Source organism: Nyctereutes procyonoides, unplaced genomic scaffold, assembly GCF_905146905.1.
Source record: "Nyctereutes procyonoides isolate TBG_1078 unplaced genomic scaffold, NYPRO_anot_genome, whole genome shotgun sequence".
NCBI classification, from domain to species: domain Eukaryota; kingdom Metazoa; phylum Chordata; class Mammalia; order Carnivora; family Canidae; genus Nyctereutes; species Nyctereutes procyonoides.
In genome coordinates, this window is record NW_026575052.1 from 8115132 (window position 1) to 8137731 (window position 22600).

Sequence of the window (22600 nt, forward strand, 5' to 3'; positions counted from 1 at the left end):
CATGGCAGGTTGCTGCTAGTAATAGGGGGTGGTGTTTTTGTTGAGATCTCTGCTTCTCCTATCTATCTTGATGTGACTCCTTCATCCTTTGTGGAAGAGCTGTATATTCAGTTCAAGTTCTTTTCAGAGATAATTATTCAGTAAATAGCTGTAGATTTGCTGTATCCTGGGAAAAGGTTCTGTTCAGAATCTTCCTATCCTGCCATACTGAACCACCACCCTTTTTTGGGTTTGTTCTTAATCTTACTCATTAGAAACATACATTCTTGAGGTCAGGTACCTGGTGTCTCTGCTTTACCACCATAGTCCCTCAATATCAAGACCGTTCGTGGCATACAGCTTACATTCTTTGTCATGTGTATCAAATTAATAACTGACCAAATCCACATAAAATCACATAACTTCAGTTTGAATTCTTAAGTAGCTCAAAGGAAATAAAAATGTGAGCCCAGGTAGGCCTCGATTATTACTAGTCATGGCCATGAAAGGGACTGGTACCTTTTTGTTATCCACAACTTTATGGACATAGATGGTGGCTTGAGTATATTCACGTAGGTCCCTCTGCTGTTGACACAATAAGCCCTCTCTGCATTCTGGACAGAGTTCTAAAAAACAAAACAGGAGTGGCTGAGGAATTAATTTCACAAAACCAAAAGTCTATAAACACACAGCAAAGTTACCAGTGAGTATTCAATAATTATTACTCTTATTTTCTATTATTGTTTTATTCCTTTGTATATAAAGAATACCAGTAAAGAAATTCATTTATTATCAACTAATGAACATACAAATAATAGGATGTCTAATACATAATTCCTACCAGGGTATATGAGTTTGGACCCACACATGATCTTTAATTTTAAGTAGGGAAGACAACAGTGACATACTCTCCTTATGAAAACTTACTTGGTTCAGAAATATACTGTGTTTCTGAAGGGTTTACATCTCCCACTTCAGTTCTTATGATTTTAATTACATGATCCACGACAAAGAGCTTTTGTATCATCTGCCACTCACTGGGCCATATGAGAGCTATACTGTGCAAAAAAACACAACATGCCTTAAGACACATGGAAACTAAGACAACTAACATAATCCATTAGTCTCTTGAGAGCAATCCCAAGTTCCCAAGACCAATATTTTAATACAGAAAGTTAAAAATGCATCATCCTCAATAACGAACAGTTTTCTTCACATAAAAGGGTGTTATAGCAGTGAAATGCAAGACTCAAGTTATAGGAATCAAAATGGCTAAATCTCAAATATGAAAGTAAACTAAGCGGCAGAATGATAAATACTGTACGATGTCCATTTATAGCAAACATTTTTAATATGCAAAATATTACTTTTTAAGTAGTACTTTCTGGGCAGGATAACCCTCAAATTCAGACTCAGTTATTGTGAGCAGAACATAGGGAGAGAAGAGGAGAAAGAGAAGAAATATTAAAACTGAGGGGCTTTCAGTTTTATCTGAATTGTTTAACTTTTTAAATTAGCTGGCACATACATTTTTCTGAGTATTATAGATATTTTCCTGGTGTCTACCATTTACAACACTCCCTGCAAAGAGGAAGGGATAAAAAAGAGCTCATGGAGAACTTACAAGGAAAAATTAATGGTAAGCTTCCCTAAATTATGAGACAGTTATCAACATAAATCGTAAACACCCTACCTCTGAGCTTAGTCCCAAAGGAATTGTTACTTGTGTTCCAATATTCACTGTTTATAAGCAATGTCAGAGAAAGTTTATATTCTCTTACATAGTTATCAATTATTTGAAAAGGTAAAATGGGAACATCAGGTGACTTTCAGATGTCAGCTCTTTTGGAAGCACTTGAACAGTGGGTGGCACAAATATTTTGACTTTAAGACCCCAGAATTGCAGGATGACCATCTCACTGGCTCTGCTCTGCCGGCTGCAGGAAAAGCAAGTACAACGGAGAGCATGGTGATTGCAGGATGCTGCAAAAGGTCCACAACTTGGATGAAGAAAACCAGGGCTCTGGGAAGGTAGAGACGAAGAGCAAAGCTGCCTTGGGCAGCTTCTAGCATTCTGTAGGGAAGAGGAGTTGTTTTTTTTTTTTTTGTTTTTGTTTTTGTGTTTGTGTTTGTTTTTTAGAGAAGTGCTCACTCTAGCAGAGCTTATGAAAGGACAAACCCCACAATTCAGCAAAGGCTTAGATCCCGCACATACACTGTGTCAGATGCAAAATTACCATTCTAATTCACTAGATAAATCACAAGAGAAGAAACTCACAGTTTAGAATCTTCTTTGGTCATGGAAGCAAATGTAAACATGAGTCCCCCATGGGGGCACAGAAGAGCACTGTTTCCAACCGATGACACTGGACTACATCTTGTAGGTTTTCTACTCAAGTGAGACAAAGAGGAGCAATATTGCTTCACTACAGCAATCACTCAAGATGTTTAAGGTATTTTTAAATAATAGATATATTTAAAAGGATAATCTAGTAGTTAAATGTGTTTTCTTAAGAGCATTCATTTAATGTAAACAAAAGAAAGCTTTTAATACATGCTAAAAAAGTAACCAAAGTTACTGTGATCAGAATCCATAATTCTAAAAAAAAAAAAAAAGAATCCATAATTCTTAAAAATCCTAGTATAAACAACAACAATAAAAATGGAAAATTTGGGGCTCTACCTAACAAATTTACGCCATTCTTCTACGAAGAACTGTGACACAATGTAGAGGACATCCGTTTCCTGGAACAGAACCACACACAAATGCCCATTAACTCACTGTACCCTTAACATAAATCTTTTAGGCAAAATGTTTTTTCATATACTATGATTCCCTTTCTTCAAGTTTTATAAATTTAGTCCAAATATAGACCTCTGTCAAGAGGCCAGAGTCTAGAATAAATCCCCCAATTAGAAAACTAAACCATGAGAATCAGAAAGATGCTCTTGGTTGTTCTGCAATAGTTCACTGGGAATTTGGCAAGAACCTTCAAAACGTAAAATGTATTCATTCCATCCTCCTTTGTGAGGATCACTATACCTCTGGCCAGTTACTGAGACACGGTCTGTTCTTGTCCTGAAACAGATTTGGAAGAGAAGTCTTTTGCTCATTTGCAATCATCTTATGTAAGGCTTCATTTTCTTCCCCTTCTCTTTCTAAAATCTGCAAGAGAATGAAACAAGAAGCAATCAGCCACCCCCTACCGACATTAAAGGACTTGCCCCCTCCCTACTCCTCCCTACAAAAGCACAATGTCAGTTCTCTGGGGGAAAGTCAATCCAGGGGCGGCATGTGATTCCTACACAGGGCAACTCAACATCCAGTACCTTGCACTGTGAACAGCATTCTCTGTAACTTGGAAACTCGGGAGCCTTTGGAAAATACTGCTGCAGTTTGCTCCAAGCCTCTTTAGAAACAAGTCTTCTTTCATTTTCAGATATGCATAACTCCCCTGAGTTAAAAAAAATTTTTGAATAAATTAAAACTTCAACAAGGTTAGTATAGACCCTTCTAAAATTTTATTTCCTGTTCCTTTGAACTAAGAAAAAATGTATTCTTTTTCTTTCCTATGATTAGCTTTTTCCTTAGTTTCAAAAATGTCAAAACTTCACCTTTAAGGTTCTTAATTCTAAAGAAGCTAGCCACTGCCATAGGTCCTTAATCTACACCTGTGATTGAAAACCAAGCAATTAAAAATACAGGAGACTAGAGCCATGCACTTCCCATCTTTCTTCCTGCCACTGAAGGAAGCAATTAAAGGGGCTTCTGGGGATCCTAGTAACCTTTGCCAGGGCAGAGGTTGCTGTTCAAGAGCAATGTACCCCTAGTCACACTCAAAATGCCACACTTATCTACACGTTTTCTTTTGTCCCACCTGAGAGATAATCTTCAAGTTTGAGTCATTGTTGTACATTATCAAAGTTTAATAAAGCAACCTCCATTCAATCAGAAAACCATCTCTGAGTCAAAATCCAATTGGTTTCCTTGCTGCAGCCCTCACCCCAATCCCTAAGGATCTTTAAAAATCCCAGGCCTGGATGCCCCGGTGGCTCAGTTAAGACTCTAACCTTTGGTTTTGGCTCAGGTCATGATCTCATGGGTCACTGGATTGAGCCCGAGTCAGGCTATTCACTCAAGCAGGGAGTCTGTGGGAAATTCTCTCTACCACCCCATGCTCGTTTTTTTTCTTCCTAAAGTAATTCTTTAAAAATGAATAAATAACTTAAATCATAAAAAAAATCCAAGAGGGTCAGAATATTAGTCAGGACCACTCTTCCTCTTTTCAGACCACAGCAATGCCCAGGCAGTGGTGACCCACCATCTCATGGGCCCAACGTCAGTTTATAGTTTGCATACTCACATCCAGCTTTCAGGGGTCCATCTCCCTTCTCTACCTTTCTCTCCCCTTATCCTTCTACTTGCTGTTGTTTCAGCTGCTCCCAGTTGATAAATTAGTGAATTGTACTTATGTGCAGTTATTACCTTAAAAACCATCTCTAAGGTTTCAAGGCTATACATTTGTTTCTACCCCTTTAACTAAGAAAAATAAAGCCAGTAATTTTTCAAAATACCATATCATCATTTTTTACTTTTTAGGTTTTATGTAATAAACAAACTGAGTGAAAAAAAATGACATAATGAGTCCCTACTATAGTTTGTTTATGATGATGCTGGGATACAACCTCAGTTCTGTCTTGTTTAAACCCTCTAACCCCTCAAAAGGCACTGGCTTACCCTCTCTTATTCAGCTTCGAATAATCACAAGATTACTTCGCTTTAGAAAAATTATCAGAGAAAAATAGATCACACGGTAAAAATTAAATTTCTTTCTGAGTAGGCTGTTGACTTCAATTTCAGGAGGTCATGAAGACCTACTCCAATATGTCTATCCTCAGATACAAGCAGGGAACTTTTTAAGGTTTATTGGATTACCAGATTCTAATTTATTGCATCTTTATGGTGAAATACAATGCCGCCGTAAAAAAAGAGGACAGCAGATTTCCACAATCTGATTTAGAAAGAACTCCGAGGCAATTATAATTTTAAACTGTTTTCTCCCCCCACCTCACCCTACCTAAAAATGACTGAAGAGTATGTATGTGCTATCTCTGTATGTACGTGGTACAGAAAAGGTATGTGAACACAGGAAACAGTAACACAAACACACACACTTTAATAGGATTTGCTGTCACTAGGGATGTGTTGCCCTTGTGATGAGAGGGTATTTTTACTAGCCTTAATGCTGGATGTATATAAAGAAAAATATAAATTTCTGAAGTCAGAATCACTTTACTGCACTTTCACTGGTAAGAAACAAGGCTCTCCATTGTACTTTTTATCATGTTTCTAAATTTAGCATCATAACATTTTAAAAAACACGATGATTGAATATATCTGCAACTTTATATAATCTCATGATCATTAAATTTCACTTGTTGTATATTTTAGATGTGTATCCTGTAATTAGTATCACTTTCCTAACTTATAAAAGAAAAAAAAGCCAATCACCTAAATTCATCTCCCAACACTCGATCGAATCAGTCATCAGAGATTAAATTCAAATAGTCCTGGATAACCTAATCCCGAGCTATTCTTCTGCTAAACACAGAAATCTAGTAAACAAGGAGGTTAAATGTGTATAAATACCCTCATCCAAAAAAAACTAGTTCAAACTATAAGAAGGTGGGGAACAAAATCTCTGAAGAACACATAAAAACACAAAAACTGCAAAACGGCTAAGCAAACTGTATAATTAGAAAGGTTTAGGGGCACTTGGGTGGCTCGGTTAACTGTCTCATACCTGACTTCAGTTCAGTCATGATCTCGGGTCTTAGGATCTATAGTCCCATGGGGCATATAGTGGGGAATTAGTCTGTCCTTGGCAGGGAGTCTGCTTCACTCCCTCTGCCCCTCCCCGGCTCATTAGCCCACATTCTCTGTCTCTGTCTCTCTCTGCAATCAATACCAAAGTCTGTATCAGTAGTAAACCTCCCAATGCAGTATAATCTGATGATTATTTCACATAAATCTCTGATTTATTAAATATACATAGGGCTTTATAGATACATTGGGATTTACTATGAAAACATCCAAAATGAAAATAAAGGTTTCCAGATAAAAATGACACTTTCAAACTGGAGTTTCAGTGCCTCCTCAAATACCATTAAACCAGAGTAAAGGGATTTTTAAAAAAGATTTTAGAGAGTGTGCCAGTGGACGGGGGAGGGACAGAAGGAGAGAGAGAATCCCAAGTAGACTCCCTGCCAGGGGCAGAGCCCAACAGTGTCTCTTATCTCACAACCCTGAGATCATGACCTGAACCAAAATCAAGAGTTGGATGCTTGCTTACATGACAGAGCAACCCAGGTGCCCCCCAGAGTAAAGGGATTTTTAAAAATTTCTAAAATCATAACGATGAAAAAGACAACACAGAAGGAGCAATGCCAACAAAAATTTTTGAAACTTAGGAAGAAATGGATGAAACAGAAGAAAATGAATTTAAAATTGGCAAAAGTCAGGTAATAACCAGATTTACTAAATTGCAGAATGGCCCCCACTAGCCCAGGAATTGGGAGCACACAAGTACAGAAGGGATTAAATCACAAGAGAATAGACCAAGTCTGTATTTATTAGGAGGCTGTTAAAATTCTCACTTCCTTTCTCTAGGCCCTCTAGATAACGGCCTCTCTAACCACAGAATACCATAATAGGCTTTTGCTGCCGACAGGTCACCTCAGGCCTCTGCGCCAGGGATGAATATGGTGCATAGATGAATATGGTCAGGAGCTGAGATTGAGTCAAGTACATGTTTCTACACAGAAGGCAGAGACTCCCAAGCACCCTGTCTCTCATGACCCCAGAGCACTTACAGCCCAGTCTGCGCTTTCCAAGCAGGAAAATGGAAGATGTTCATGGAGAAATCTGAGTGGCCCAAGGGCAGATAACAGTAGGAACACCCCAGAGCAACGGGCCCGCCAGGGCACCCTAACAGCAAAAAGCTCAGCATCAACAGCCTCTGCCACATACACGGCAGCCAAAGAGCATTCAACACAATGCATGAGGTAGAGTCTGCACCAAAGCAGACTGGGGTGAGATGTCACAATGCAGGAGACAAGAATCTTACATGTTGTCAGAAATAGAAGAAAAAATGTATTCTAAAAAGAATAGCTTTAGAGAAATGGTCTACTAAAACACAAAGCATTCTTTATGGTTTTTGAAAAAAAATGGTTTCAAACAATTATATACCGAGGCTTTGAGAAACCCTTTAAAAATACTAAAGTGGAGGTGCCTGGCTGGCTCAGTTGATGGAGCACGAGACTCTTGATCTCAAGGTCTTGGGTTCAAGCTCCATGCTGACTGTACAAAATACAGGGAAAAATGATAATAAAATACAAGATAAAGTACAGCCACTAAGTTAAGATCAAGCTAAAGCTCTAAAAAACAGCTCATGCTCAAGTTTTCTGCTGAGGAGCACAGCTCAAGTTCTAAAATCACATTCAGCTCTGCCATGCTTTTTGTCCCAATTGTAATACTGAAATGACAAGATGATACAAGAGGTGGGGAGACAGCACACGTCAGTGAGGTAAGGAGTAAGATGACAATCTAACACTATTTCAAGCAGCCTCTAGATAGTCACCAGAAAACTCAACATTGTGCCACAGAATCCTCAACTCTCAAAAGGGAAGACTATACCTCACTGTCTATAGCATGCTATGACAGGTAAGGAAAACAAAAAACAGGTATGAAAGCATTGTGAGAAAACCTGATCCACTTTTGGCTAGTCACTTTACCTTCTTGTACCTACTCGATCTGTCCACCGCTCGAGTTCATGTATTCTGTGTGTGGACTTCTCTTGTGCGCTACCACTGGGGTGGGGGTGGGGTGGGAAATCGGCCACCGATCTGACAGGAAGGACACATGGGGTTGGGACCAACAGAGACCCAAATCCACATCCCACCATGGTCCCTGCTACCACTGTATGGCCAGTAGGCAAGCAAGCTCAGTCACTCAACTATTAAGCTGAAGACAGTGGAGTCATGTCCCAAAGATCAGTATACAAGTACCACTCCAGTGAGAGCTATTATCACTACTGACCTCAAGGACTAATGATCTAAAAGGACTAGTGTGCATGAGGGTAGGTGTGAGATACGATGCACAGTTAGTAATTAACTAGTGAAATAAGAATTGGATACAGTAGGGGAGATGGGGATTTAAACAGTTACATGGCTTTGAGATGTAGATGCCTGTTTGACTTGCAGAGCACAAACAGAATGGAAAAACATGTCACATATACGATGATTCCCCTGCAAAGTTACTTATTAGAAGTGAGCACTCCAAGACAAATAAGAAATACATAACCAATACATAGGATTAATCAAAAACCAGACTTTATTAAGAGTACGCAGCACAAAGTAGCTGGTCAATAAATGCCTAAGAAGTGAAACAAGAAATAACCCTGATAATATTAAGAAATATGTAAACAATGTTCTGAAAGTTCTTTTCTTATATTAACTGAACAAAACTGAAATAAGTCATATATTATACATTATATTTATATTATATATTATATATCTTTCTAATATATTAACTGAAAAAAACGGAAATAAGTCAAACAAAGACTCAATCATGAGACATAATTGAAATTCTTGCTTTTAAACACAGTCCTTCAATATGGCAAGTGACAAAAAGTTTCTTCTCTAAATATCGAAATATCCTATTTTTTAAACTTTTTTTTGCAAGGAAAGACAAAAAGATATGTGAGGCACTGGGATTAAAACCGGCATTAAGCAGCTAACTGTTAAAAAGGATAAGAGAACAAACTTTAAAATTCAAGCACAGTTAAGAAAAGTGGATACTCCAGATGGCGACCATACCAGGGCCCAATCCCTAAGAAACACAATAAACAATGAACAAAACATTTATGATATGCCAAAGTCAGACTGGCAAACTTAAAAAAAAAAAAAAATACGCTTCTAGCTTACCATGTGGACAAAGAATGTCTTCATTAAAATTTAATTCCTCCTCCTCTTCTTTCCTTTCTTCTTTTGATTCATCTAATCAAAAGAAATACAGATTAATAATAGCCACTCTAGCTGTTATATTTGAAGTTCAAAGTAGCGGAGACACTACAGTGCATAATTTTGACCAAAGAAAACTTAAAAAACATTCTAAAAATTAGACCCGCATGATTCCTATTCTCCTGCTAGGAAGTGTTCTATTTCTTTCCCTTAAAAGGAAAGAAAAATACTCGAATGGCAAGCTTTACTTTTTCAAGATGTAGATTATGCAAGAAAATGTTCCTTTCGTCTAATTGAAAAATACATCTCCTTCCATTAATTCTAGTCAAGCTATTCAGAATACAGGATCATAAACCAAGTTAATCATCTACATGTCATGTCATTTTCACCCACTGATTCTTTTAAGGGTTGAACAGAAAGCTTCAGAAAAAAAACTATTGAGAAATAAGGACTTAACCTTTAACATGGAACATGTATATTATGAATTATTAAAACTTCCCGTTAAAATTTCTTTTCCAATATCCACTTTTCCTATTTGTCTACACTGTGTCACCATGAATTTGTAGTTGTACATACCAGGAAAACAATCAAATGAAAGCCTTAAATCTAAGGAGAGTAGAATAGTTATCATGGTTTCAGTTTAAGCACATATTTTGTTTTTTTTTTTTCACATAAGATATTTTGAATACACTTAATAGAACATTTAAAGAAAAATATTTACTAATCATTACAAAGCTAAAGTAGAAAAAAACCAAGCAAAGAATGGATATGCTCATATACATAAATGCAACTTTAAAAAGTTTTTTTCATAAATACAACTTCTCAAATAAACAACCATGGTTGATCGATGATTTTGAAAGGCAAAGCCTTGCCAGTAAGTCATTTTTCACATGTCAGAATAGTTAAAACTGATGTGAAAAGGATACTCTATGTTGGCGAAAGCATACAATAAGAAAACCCCAATATGCCTTCTGGAAAAAACCAATACGTGTCAGGACATAAATAGGTTGAATTGTGTGATCCAACAATTATTGGGATTTTATGCAAAGAGCTGATACAAGCTTAAGAATATGCTCACTTTATCTTTTCTTATCTAATAAATGAACAAAACTGAAAAGGATCAGTTAAATATAATACCTCCATATGCTGAAATATAGCCGCTAAATAAAAAGAACTATTTATTCTAACAGAAAAATGTACAACTGCATCTATAGGAGTACCGTTATTTCAAAAAAACAACCCTATTTATAGTGATTATATCTGGTGGAAAGCCTGAAGATTTTACTGTTACCTCTGTACTGATTTAGGCTCTTAAAATCTCTGAATGGTGGAAGGGAGAGAAGAGAAGCATATACCTCTCAAAGCAACATGAAAACTACTTTCAAGCTACGCCAACATCAAAATACTTTCTACTATGGAGCTGACTTTGTTTAAAAGGAAGGATTGCGGCACCTGGATGGCTTAGTGGTTGATCATCTCCCTCGGGCTCAGGGTCCAGGTTTCCTTAGGGAGCCTGCTTCTCCCTCTTCCTATGAATCTGCCTCTGTGTGTCTCTCATAAGTAAATACAATCTTTAAAAGTTGGGTGGAGGATCATTGGGGCGCCTGCCCAGCTCATCTGATGGAGCATGCAACTTAGTCTCAGGGTTGTCATTTTGAGCCCCATGTGTTGGGTATAGAGATTACTTTGGCTTTTATTTAAAAGGTGGGGGGGGGGTACTAATACATAAAGCAGCTTAAAACAGCACCAAGTATTTAGAAGGGTCATATGACGCAGTGTGTTAAACATTTATCTTTTAAATGATTGGTCAGTAACACTGCAACTAACGTAATGTCTGTGAATTGAGCAGCACAGCAAGTTTTTGTTTTTTTTTTTCAATTATTAAAGATTTTATTTATTCATCAGAGACAGAGAGAAACGGACACAGGCAGAGGGAGAAGCAGGCTCCGTGCAGGGAGCCCGACATGGGACTTGATCGCGGGTCTCCAAGATCACACCCTGGGCTGAAGGTGGCGCTAAACCACTGAGCAACCCGGGCTGCCCACAGCACTCTTCAAATTTAAAAACGTTGAAAATCACAGCTTAAAACAAATAGTGGATTCAGGGTTTATATTTTCTTAACAATTGTCAAATTACTGTGTTGTACAACTGATACTAACTTGATATTGTATGTTAATTATCCTTCAGAAAATAACTATAGTACATTTATTAAAATAAAATACCGGGGATCCCTGGGTGGCTCAGCAGTTTAGAGCCTGCCTTCGGCCCAGGGTGTGATCCTGAAGTACAGGGATCAAGTCTCACATCAGGCTCCCTGCGTGGAGCCTGCTTCTCCCTCTGTCTTCGTCTCTGCCTCTGTGTATGTCTCTCACGAATAAATAAAATTAGAAAAATTAATAAAATATGGACGCCTGGGTCGTTCAGTGGTTGAATGTCTGCTTTGGCTCAGGGCATGATCCCAGGGTCCTGGGATCGAGTCCGACATAGGTCTCCCCATAGGGCACCTGCTTTTCCCTCTGCCTGTGTCTCTCCTGAATAAATAAAATCGTAAAATATATATACATATACACACACAATATTAAAAGGTAGTGATCTGGGAAGAGCCAAACCATGAAAATTCAGAATATTTCAGTAAGAAGAATATGTGTGTGTAGATTCTAATTTTTGAATAAGAAAAATTAGGTGAAAACAGCAGCTAAATAGACTGATCAAACCACTAGCTTCCATTTTAAACCTACAAATAATTTTAGAGCCCCTAATTTCCACTGTATCTTTAAAACAATGATTATAATATTCAATTTAGTAGTTGACCTATATGCACATAATTTCCTAGCTTCAGAAAATTCCAAAGAATTTATAATCTAAATGTTATTCATAAGCTGCCTTCTCTCCTAGATGAACAATGCAGGACAGGCTCATTTTTTCTGACAAAGGCAGCTTTTCAGTGTTGTGGATAATCTTTAACCAAACACACTAAGCTGACAATATACCGTGTAACTGGCAGCCGACTCACCTTAAAAATTTTTAGCCTAGAGCAGAATTAAACAGAATTTTGGACGTGATGAACTAGAGACCGAGCAAAACGGATGCCAGGGTCAAAGGAATTCCTTTGTGTGCCTGTGGACCCCTTGCTCAATTTCAAGAACTTAAAAATCTTATTTGTTCAGACATATGTGGGAGCTATAATAAAAATGGCCTTTGAAATTGCACAGATGGGAATTCTGCAGCACAGAATTGACCAGACATGACCAAACACACAGGCATTACATGTTACCTTTACTCAAGGTGTTGCCGTTCATTTTCCCGTTGCTTTGGTCTACATCACCATCTTGTTCATCTAACTGTTCAAGAGCGAGCTGGCGCCAACTGCGCAGGGAGGATTTCCCCACCCAAAATCCATCATTGCTGTGGAATAGAGACCGTGTGAAATCATTTCCTAATACCTGCCCTACCCTTCTTTACTTGTAAAGGTCACAACTACAATGAATTAGAAACAATTCAATAACTGCTACTGTGCACACAATTTTTAACCCACTCCCTCTTTTGGGCAATTTTTACTCTTCACTACTGAAATGTGGGTATCTCAGATTCTTTTTCCATCCCAAATCTTATCCCATTTCCTAAATTACATTCATGCCAAACAACTCAATGGGGTACTTTCTTTCAGCTGACTGCTGTTCCTAATGACATACAGCTGTGCCTTCATGCAGACAGGTCCTCACATACATAGATCCATGTCTACATACAAACATACATTTAAGGAGTCATGAGGCTGTTTGCAGAATAATCAAAAAGCAGTGAACTTAACTGATCTTTATTTGGAAAATATAAAATGTGGGACGCCTGAGTGGCTCAGTGGTTGAGCGTCTGCCACTGGCTCAGGGCATGATCCTGAGGTCCAGGATCGAGTCCCACATCGAGTCCCTTGGAGGGCGCCTGCTTCTCCCTCTGCCTCTGTGTGTTTCTCACGAATAAATAAATAAAATCTTAAAAATATATACATATACAGTGGTGCTTGACATACCTCAAGTATGCTGGGTATTTATACCAAGGATGCTCCCCTGGATACCATTTGTTAACATACTTCAGCCTTTCTAGAGGGGACACTCCTATGCCAGAACACAAACTAACGGGCAGCCTTGGTCAGAAGCATACCTCTGCTTCTAATTATGGAAGGAATACAGTCACAAAGGCTGGGTGACTCGGCTTTCTTCATCTTTGCCACAGTGGCAATCACTGCAAAAATCTAACCTTCCTGTAGTGCGTGTCATTAATCTTTCTTTGAAAAACACTAACTCCTATGTCATTTGGTTACTAGCTCTTGCAACCATTTCAGTTTATCATCAACAGTATACACTGTGTAACATACCCCTTTACTGTTGCTTTTAGTAGATTATTAACAGTTTTGTAATCTTCATTTAGTTGGCTCTTCAGACGCAGCACACGACAGCGCTCTACCACACACTCCTTACACAGGGCTTTCACTAGAGAGGAGAGAGGAGAGCAAATGAAGTTCCTGCACACAGATTACCTGTGACGAAACTGTTAGAAGTTCACAGAACACAGATTTCTAAACCAAAGTCACAAGTTTTAACAAAACAGAAAACTGGTATACATCCTAAATTATTTAATGATACCAATTCCAAGACATCAATACTGCTATCTGCATAAAGAACAATGAGAGGTGAAATGTCATAATATGCTAAAATTGCTTATGCCTCAGGTATAGGTGGGGGGAGTCAATATGTGACAACTATAAAAATAATGTTAATTGAAATCTTCTTAAGAGTATCAAATATTGGAACAATTCAAAGCACAGTACTATCCACTGTGGGCCAATTTAAAACTCAGTTGTAGGAATCATATGCAATGTGATTCTTTGAAAGATTTTTATCTCTACTTAATTGATCATGAACCAAAAACAAATTTAGAAAGCAAAGTTCCAAATGTGTTTAAGAGAAGGCCTGGATCATACAGTTAAATGCCAGTATTTATGCAGTACGATGTACTTTCAGAAAACAAGATTTAATTTAGGAAAAGATAGGAGGGTGACAGCACCTATAGACTCACCTATAGATTGGAGGTGGGGCTTGTGTTATCAGTTGCTCATTAAAAAGAAAAAGGTTTTGAGGGAAGAAAACCAGAACCAAAGAGACTATGGATACTGGGTGGTTTTATATAGCTCTATATTCAAAAGTAGAATCAAGTAGCTTCCTTTTATAAGCTAGGTAACAATCTACATGTACAATTGACCAGACCAGGGTTCAAGTATTTTTTGTTGTTGCTCATGTACTTTGAAGTTTACTGCACAAAGTAACAAAATACTACCATATGGTTTTCTCAAAAGAAGAAAATTGTCTACTTGGAGAGGGGAAAATAAAAAAACACCAAAATGGAACAAAAATTGGTGTATAATGCTACATAACTTCTTTCCTTAGCAAATCCTCTCTGCAAAGTATGCAGAACATTTGGTCTGGCTGGCAGTTTGGTTCAGTCAATTAGAGACTCCAGGGTGAGGACTTGACACGTTACTTTGTAAGCAGAGAAGACACCCAGAATTACCAGTAAGTCTTGGTCCTCCCCCATAACGACTGTAGAAAATGTCTGCTGCATATTCAGATATTCTCTTCATAATTGAGATCTTGTCAGGATGAAGCTTGTCATGGGAACACAGGCAGGCATGATTATCGATAGGCTTGGTGGGTGTCGATTCATCCAACCACTTTTGCAGCCACTCGAGAGACACAAACTCATAGGGCTCTGAGCAAGAAAGCAAATTAAAGAGTCTATGTATTTTTACAGATTTATGACTCAGCGATACATTCAGTTTCCTAAACAACAATGCAAAATGTCCAAAGTTAGCAGAATCAGACGAATCGCTGTTTGGGGAAAATGTTTCAGGAGTACAACAAAGCTCCATTTAACTACCCCTTTTCTGGTTTAAGGAGCAGTGCACGATAGGGACGAGACTGTACAGTGCCCTATGAGATCGGCTGGTATTATTAACCACATTCTACAAAAGAGGCATCCACAGAGAGAAGTGTCTTGCTTGACAGCACAGCAGAGCTCTGATCAGGACACCCACGACCGTTAACTATGAGCCATGCTCCACAATGGCTTGCAAATCACATAACCTCTTTCCCTATTATGCTTTTTCATAAATGATTTTTTTTCATAAATGATTTTCATAAACACTTTTCACGGATTATGTGATACACATCTGGAAATGAAAATGAAAATTCTTGAGTTCCAAGTTAGAATTTAACCTCATCAGTGTAATCATATTTTTATAAGCCAGTATCAACCACTGAACGTTTTTTCATCCAAGTTAATAATCATGTCAATTAAAACGTATTTGATTTCCCCACCCCAATCTGTATCATGAGCTATTCATTACATTGTTATTTCAAGAAAGTAAGCTATTTAAAACAAATTTCAGGAAGAAGTACAGTATAATTGTTATTGATTTTGAAGTTGCAAAAATTAAGACAAAACCAAGCCACCTCAAATTGAGTTTTCATTTGGGAAAACAGTCCCAGAGTTCCCTAAAAGTCAAAATTAAAGACAAAGGGCCAGCTTTGATTACTTACAAAGATCTCCAGTGAGTCCCAGCATAAAACATAGAAGAAAACATACAGAGATTGAATTTACGTATTTGTATTATGTACTAGTTCTGATGAGATCTGAGGGATAGACAATTCAAATCAAAGCCCATTTTGATCACTTTTATACTACACGTCCAGAAAGCTAATTTCCATTTTTAGTTTGAAACATTTCAGTTTTTACAATAACAAAATTCAGCATAGTCACATCCCTTATTTGTGCTAAGACTGTACATTGTCAATTGAAAGCCTTCAGAGTGGTCAGCCCTAATAAAGCTGCAGAGGAAGAGCTCATGACTGCAAGTTGAGACCAAGGTCTAATCCAAGTTCTGCCACCAAGAAACTGAACTTAAGCAAGTCACTTAAACTCTCTATGCTTCAGGTCTTTAATTTGTAAAATGAAGGTAATAATACCTGCCTTCTACCTACCTCACAGGGATGTTGTTGAATGTAAAAGATAAGATATGTGAAGCATTTTGAGCTTTTTGGAAGAAAAGAGATATAGAAAAGTTAATCATACATTTCACATAATATATAAAGAGGAGACCTTAAGATTCAGTATAGGTACACGGTAATGGCACTTTACAATATGTAATGGTGTGGCTAAATTCAAAATACCTCCCAATTTTATTTGCCATTCATCAAGTTTAATCTGCCAGGGATAGAGTACACTGTGTATCTTATGAATGAAAAGATAAACGATCTCTACCCAAGAAAGGAAAATCAAAGTTTCAGCATTACCTAATATCTTCCCAAATACAGTCACATAGATTAAAATTGTTATTAACCTAAAGGCCATCAAAGGAGGCAAAACAGAACTGCGACAAGGAGCAACATTCAAGAATGATTCAGCGGGTGTTCTCATTTCCCCAAGAACCTGGGAATGGGAGCAGAACCGACAACACCTGCCATTGCTAACTGAAAGAAAAAGCAGTAAGGACCCTGACCCTTACAAGAAAAGGAACCTAAGAAAACTGCAAATGCACAAAAGCAAGGGCTGGGCTGTCTGCGGGAATTCAAATCCTCGGGTGGCTATGCCTGACAACAATGAAGCTCAAGGCAGTCTGTTCCACACAACATTTTCCAATCCCCTACTAGTGTGCCACAGAAAACTTCCAAGTTAAGCTTATTTGGGCTTTGAGCAATTTCATAGGAATTAGATGTTAAGATACAAGATAGGAAAAATCATGTTTGATTTTATAGTAAGAGGAGGAAGACAGCAGAGAGCAGGCCTGGGATTCTGATGTAATACCATACATATTATTTATTTTGCCGTATTTCTAAATTCAGGGTGCCAGTTTTAGTGTGCTAGAGGACGAGTTACTGTGATCACATAGGTCTGTCTCCATTTTTCTATCTCCATTACTGTAAAGAGTTATGTCAATCTCTGACAAGACTTTCCCTGAGTATCAGGATTGAGTTCAAGGCTCAACAGTTAAGGCAGATCTGCTGAGTAGTTTTTACACTATAGATGTTACTGGTCTAGAGATAGACTCATGGCAGGTTCTCTAAGACATGTGATCCTGTAAATCACCTGAGCACTGCCTTCTGAAGGCATGAGTAATGAACACCGCAAAGGAATGAGAATTCTATTCACAAATTTGGAGATATCAAAGGGTAAAATATCCCAGCATTTGGTAAAACAGGAAAGCCTATTAAAATATTTATTAAGGAAAATGTACATTTTGATTAAAAGTTACTTGTAACTTTTTAAATGCCTGGATTGAACATAAGGAATTTACTTTGGTGACTTATGAAAACGTAGAAAGACTGTGGCATCAAAAATACTTTCAACACTCCACCTATAGATAATTTAAGATTTAGAGAAAATTCATTTCAATAAAAAAGGCTAAAAGTGTTTGTGTTCCCTATGAGGCCTATATTTTAGGATAAGTGAGTCTGCTTTAAATATGTTCACAAACACAGGTAAGGTTTAGAAAACGCCATCACAAAGACTTGGATTGTCAGCACAAAAAAGTTGTTTATCTACTTTGGGATTTTTCAACATCTTGGCATCTTGGCAAGTTTACTTCAAATGGGAAAAAAATCGTAAGTTCATAGTTGGTAAAAGTATTGCTAACAAAGAGACATAAGCACAGGTTCTTATAGACTGAATAAAAAAGCTAAGAAGGCCCAAGTATATGTTAATCTGAAACATTACATATTTGGGCCATGCCGTAGTCTTAAAGAGTGGTTCAAAAACAGCATTTTAATGTTACATTCAGTAAGTCCCTTCCTCTAGTTCAGTGAATGCAGGAAAACTGGGAATACAGTTCAAAAAACAGATTTCTGGGTCTCAACTCCTTTTAATAAATTTGGAGATTTGAATCATACTCATTTCCAAATCATTTCCGGTAAAAATAAGGTCAGTCTAATTTTTTAGAATAACCCCACACCTTAGGACAGAGTGACACTAACAGGTTATAAAAAAGATCAAAATGAAATAAGCTATAGTTCAGAAAGAACTTTTAAGACCTATTCTTACAGATTTAGCAATTTATACTCATATCAGTAATTGATAATATGAAATAGACAAAACAAGTACAGTTATGCTTGAGTATTTATTTTCTAAAATTAGGATTAAATGGCCTCTTTAGGCAGGAATTGGGCATGGGGATTTCTGTCTTTGAAATGAAAAAGACAGGGATCCCTGGGTGGCTTAGCGGTTTGGCGCCTGCCTTTGGCCCAGGGTGCGATCCTAGAGTCCCACGTCAGGCTCCCGACATGGAACCTGCTTCTCCATCCTCCTGTGTCTCTGCTTCTCTCTCTCTCTCTCTCTATCATAAATAAATAAATAAATCTAAAAAAATAAAGTTTTTAAACGAAAAAGACAGCAGTATATCATTACTAATGGCCTAGCAACCTTGAAATGGTGGGGTTTTCTCTAAGGCCCTAGGTAAACTTGAATAAATACACACGGTAACGGAATGAGCTGGCTCATGTGGGATAATTCTTAAGAAATTAGGTGTCAGCAGTAAACTCTCCTATTCTTAGCGTAATATTTGATGTTAAATTTCAAATAAGAGTAATAGTATCATAAAAATGGAATTCATAGAAAACAATGTCTGTTAATACTGTTAGGGCACAAAGTGCAGAAGGAAACAACATAGTGAGCTGCTTCCATAATCCAGATTTTTCCTTAAGAACAAATATCTCACAAAATAAAAACATCTATCGGACTCACATATACATAGAGTGCTGACCTAAACCTTGTAATTTATTAAGAGCTTCCCGTTTTTAAAAGTACATGAAAATGAAAATTATATGGAATGCTACACATCAAATTATTGCTGGTTACACAATACTTTTGTAGTGCTTAAACTGGCATTAAGTGGATTATAAGAAAGGGTGGGGGAAAGTTTGTTCATATACGTCTGTGAACATGAAAGAAAAAAGGCACATCATGGCAACAGTGCTGTCCCAGAATATCTTACAGACCAGCTCCAGCAGGTAACCTTTGGTACAGCTCCTTAACCTCTTCATGTTTTGCTTTTCCTTTGTCCACACTTTGCTTGCGCATCTCGGCCATTTCAATACACCACTCTTCAAACTTGGAATTATCCCGATCTACCAGCTCTTGAAGAAAGGCTATTCAACACAAAGAAAGAAAATAACGTCTTCCTGTTTTCAAAAACACAACCATGCCAATCTCTGAGTTATACCAAAGATTGGCTAGGATTGTGGTGGCAACTTTCTCCTGAAGACTCCCTTTCAGGGACAGACCTCCATCCTGAAGGCAGAAATAAAACTGAAAAAACAGCCACTAGAACAATACCGGGTGATGTCCGACCTGGTTCTCCATGATGTCACCAGCCAACTGGAGCCATCAAATGGCTTAGGAATACCACTCAAAAGAGGAAGCCACAGAGCAAAGAGCAGTATTAGGTAAAATACCAACGAAGATCGCCTTTAGGCCAGTAGCAACTCTATTAGGGTCTACACCCATGGTGGGGCTCAAACTCACGACCATGAGATCAAGAGTCACATGCCCTACCACCTGAGCCAGCAAGGTACCCTGCAACTATTCCTTGAAAAAAATATCTATAAAATTAAAAGTGGCTAAAATACATTTGTATGCTTTATAAATAAAACCAAATGGCTCTTTTAAATACATGTTTTGCTTACCTACAGAATTTTTAAAATATTTTTGCTTTTCTTTAGGAGGGGACAGTGGAACAGTTCTGTTAAAGACTCCATTATTGTAATTCTACTGTATTTGCCTTATGTAATCTTGGAAAATTGCTTACCTGGTACCTGAACAGTTGTGTTAGGTTTTTCTTGAGTTTGTAATCTATACACCAACATGTACGCATTTCGAGAGCAATGAGTTCCTTTGCCACACTTGGGTTTACGTGTCTGGGACTTAGAAGGCTCTGCTGAGGTCGAGAAATAAAATAAATTAGAATGCCTATAGTCCACCCATGCTTTTGTTGGGGAGGGACAAGAGGAAGGCCAGAGAACATAATTCCTACAATACACATTTAAGATACTAATTCACTTAACTATTTTTTAAGGAGGGACCCACACCCAGTGTGAAGCCCAGCTCGGGCTTCCACTCATGACCATGAGATCAAGACCTGAGCTTAGATCAAGTCAGACGCCCAACCAACGGATCCACCCAAGCACCCCACATTCAAGTTATGTTATGAGGTATCTAAAACACCAAAAGGTAATACAAATTCAGGAGGCCCATTAGATGTCTGAATATTTTAACAGGTTTAGTACCCTAACTCCATTGTGTGCCATAATACGTTTTTAAAAGATGTTACGAAAGTGCCATTTTTCACAAAAACAAGGCTAGAAAACAGAAAAAAAGTATTACTGATCCATGTATTTTTATGTTGGTCTTAAATTATAAAATAAATACAGATTATTACAGAAATAAACCTGATGGTGTCCAGAACAGAGCAGAAAGGCAGATGGGTTAAATGGGTGTTGAGGATTAAAGAGTGCATTGGTGTGATGAGTATTGGGTTTTGTATGGAAGTGGTCAATCACTATATTGTGCACCTGAAACTAATAACAAAGTTAACTGGAATTAAAATAAAAATTTAATAATTTTTAAAATTTAGATTTAATTGCCCAAACAAAATGGCATGTTCAATAAAGTGAAATGCTAATGACCATAAAGATCAGTCACAAATATCGATGAATTCAGTAGCAAGTAGACATGTTAAGTGTTTCCATGTCAAGTCTGTCCATGAATGTGATCTTCAAAATGGTGCTGTGTATCTCAGAGTAACTTGTGAGGGAGAGGAGTTCCTACTTAGTTCTGGGGAAATCAAGGACCAGACCCTTCGATTCAAGAAGTTCTTTTCTAAAATCCATCTGCCTCAAGGGTGAGATTCCACTCATGTTTTGTGCCTTTCTCAGTTATCTGCCCAGTTTACAAAAAAAGATATAACCTCTCACCCAGAAAATAAAAGTTTTTGTTATGTCATTAGAATATTTACAATAAATTTTTTGCTTTATGTTTAAATCAAGTCTATTAACATACTTATATTGGTTGATTATGTGGTGATATTTATAAATTTTTTAAAAAGCTCAATCCAAAAAAACTAGTTAGAGATTTCTGGTTACAGACATCCTCAGTACATTCCATTAGAACAAAATCCCATATGGTCAGTTATAGTGGAAATACTACCAAGGAAGAAAGGGGAACAGTTAATAATGTCCTGCTCTAAAGAAAGACCCATCTATGTGTCTCCGAAAAGTTGGTACTGACTCTAATTTCATTTGGATGTCCTTAAAAAGAGTTATGCTTTAATAGTTTCCCTATTTAAGTCAGAAATCACATTATTTGTAGCTAAAGTGATGATTTAAAAAAAAAAAAAAGCATTGGATTTTAAAGTGCAAGGAGGGGCAACCTTGATGGCTCAGTCGGTTAAGCATCTGACTCTTGGTTTCAGCTCAGGTCATGGTCTCAGTGTTCTAAGGTTGGGCCTGGCACTGAGCCAGGTAGAGTGCAGAGCTTGCTTAGAATTCTCTCCTTACTCTCCACTTGTGTATGCGCACCAAGGAACTCAGATTTGTTCAGTATTCTTTAGAGAACACAGGAGTAAAAGGCTTGAAGACTACCGTGGACTTATAAATCCATGGGCATGTACAGTGAAGAGGTGGTCAGGCATTTCAAACTAAAATATATTAAGATTTAGCATGTTTAATATTTTTTAAAAGATTTTTTATGAAGAAAGTAGGCATGCGCAAGCAGGGGGAGGAGCAAAGGGCAGACTCCATGCCGAATACAGAGTCCCATGTGGGGCTTGATCTCACTCTTGAGATCATCATTACCTGAGCTGAAACCAGGAATTGCACTCTCAACTGAATGAGCCATACAAGTGTCCCAACATGTTTAATACTTTGTGTAAGATGGAATATAAAACAATTCAAAGTGCATGATAGAATACAAGAATAAAAGACTTACAGAATTTAATGAACAAGGATTTTCTATTTTTGGTAAGAAAATGAGAGATAACACTTATAGTGTATGTTGCATTCAGCATGAGAGCCATTAAAAGTATGGAATGGGATCCTGATAGGGTGATAGGGAGTCTCTCCTGAACGGTTTTAAAATTTAGGACTATCTATATGTAGAAGATAAGACCGCCTTAGCAATGCTTTTAATCCTATAGTAAACCTCAGTAGAGAAGACCTAAAGACACATCTGTTTTCTTCTGAGAAATAGTCTAATAAAAATATATATAAGAAAATGCTAAGAACCTGATTATTAATGAGGAAATAACATTGCTGAATATCTATAAACACTTAATCGTGATTTAAAAATACAAACTCTATAAATTACAATACTGTCTCACTTAAACATCTGTGGAAAGGTTCCCTTATCACATCAAAAGCCAACTCCAAAGGCCATGCTCCTCCCTGAAACCTTGGGAAAGTAGCTCTGATCCATCAAGAACATTGGCAGAAGACACATACCTGTTCCCATTCCTTTTCTCTTATTTAGGCCCCATAGTCCAAACCTTACCCAAAAATAAAGG

At 37.6% G+C, this 22600-nt stretch overlaps 1 protein-coding gene across 4 annotated transcripts in view; it reads right to left on the minus strand.

The window, feature by feature from the left end:
• USP48 (ubiquitin specific peptidase 48) overlaps nucleotides 1-22600 on the minus strand; it is an 82637-nt gene that overhangs the window by 19482 nt on the left and 40555 nt on the right. For 2 of the 4 annotated variants that reach the window (XM_055331473.1, XM_055331471.1), the window contains 12 exons: nucleotides 19850-19975; nucleotides 19041-19190; nucleotides 14563-14760; nucleotides 13370-13484; nucleotides 12275-12405; nucleotides 8965-9036; nucleotides 3310-3434; nucleotides 3023-3145; nucleotides 2663-2724; nucleotides 2258-2368; nucleotides 907-1037; nucleotides 499-605 (listed from right to left, as the gene is read on the minus strand). In XM_055331473.1, coding sequence (XP_055187448.1) covers nucleotides 499-605; nucleotides 907-1037; nucleotides 2258-2368; nucleotides 2663-2724; nucleotides 3023-3145; nucleotides 3310-3434; nucleotides 8965-9036; nucleotides 12275-12405; nucleotides 13370-13484; nucleotides 14563-14760; nucleotides 19041-19190; nucleotides 19850-19975 — 1451 coding nt within the window. Of the gene's footprint in view, nucleotides 1-498; nucleotides 606-906; nucleotides 1038-2257; nucleotides 2369-2662; nucleotides 2725-3022; nucleotides 3146-3309; nucleotides 3435-8964; nucleotides 9037-12274; nucleotides 12406-13369; nucleotides 13485-14562; nucleotides 14761-19040; nucleotides 19191-19849; nucleotides 19979-22600 lie in introns of all 4 variants that reach the window. The other 2 variants (XM_055331472.1, XM_055331470.1) reach the window with 1 other exon arrangement.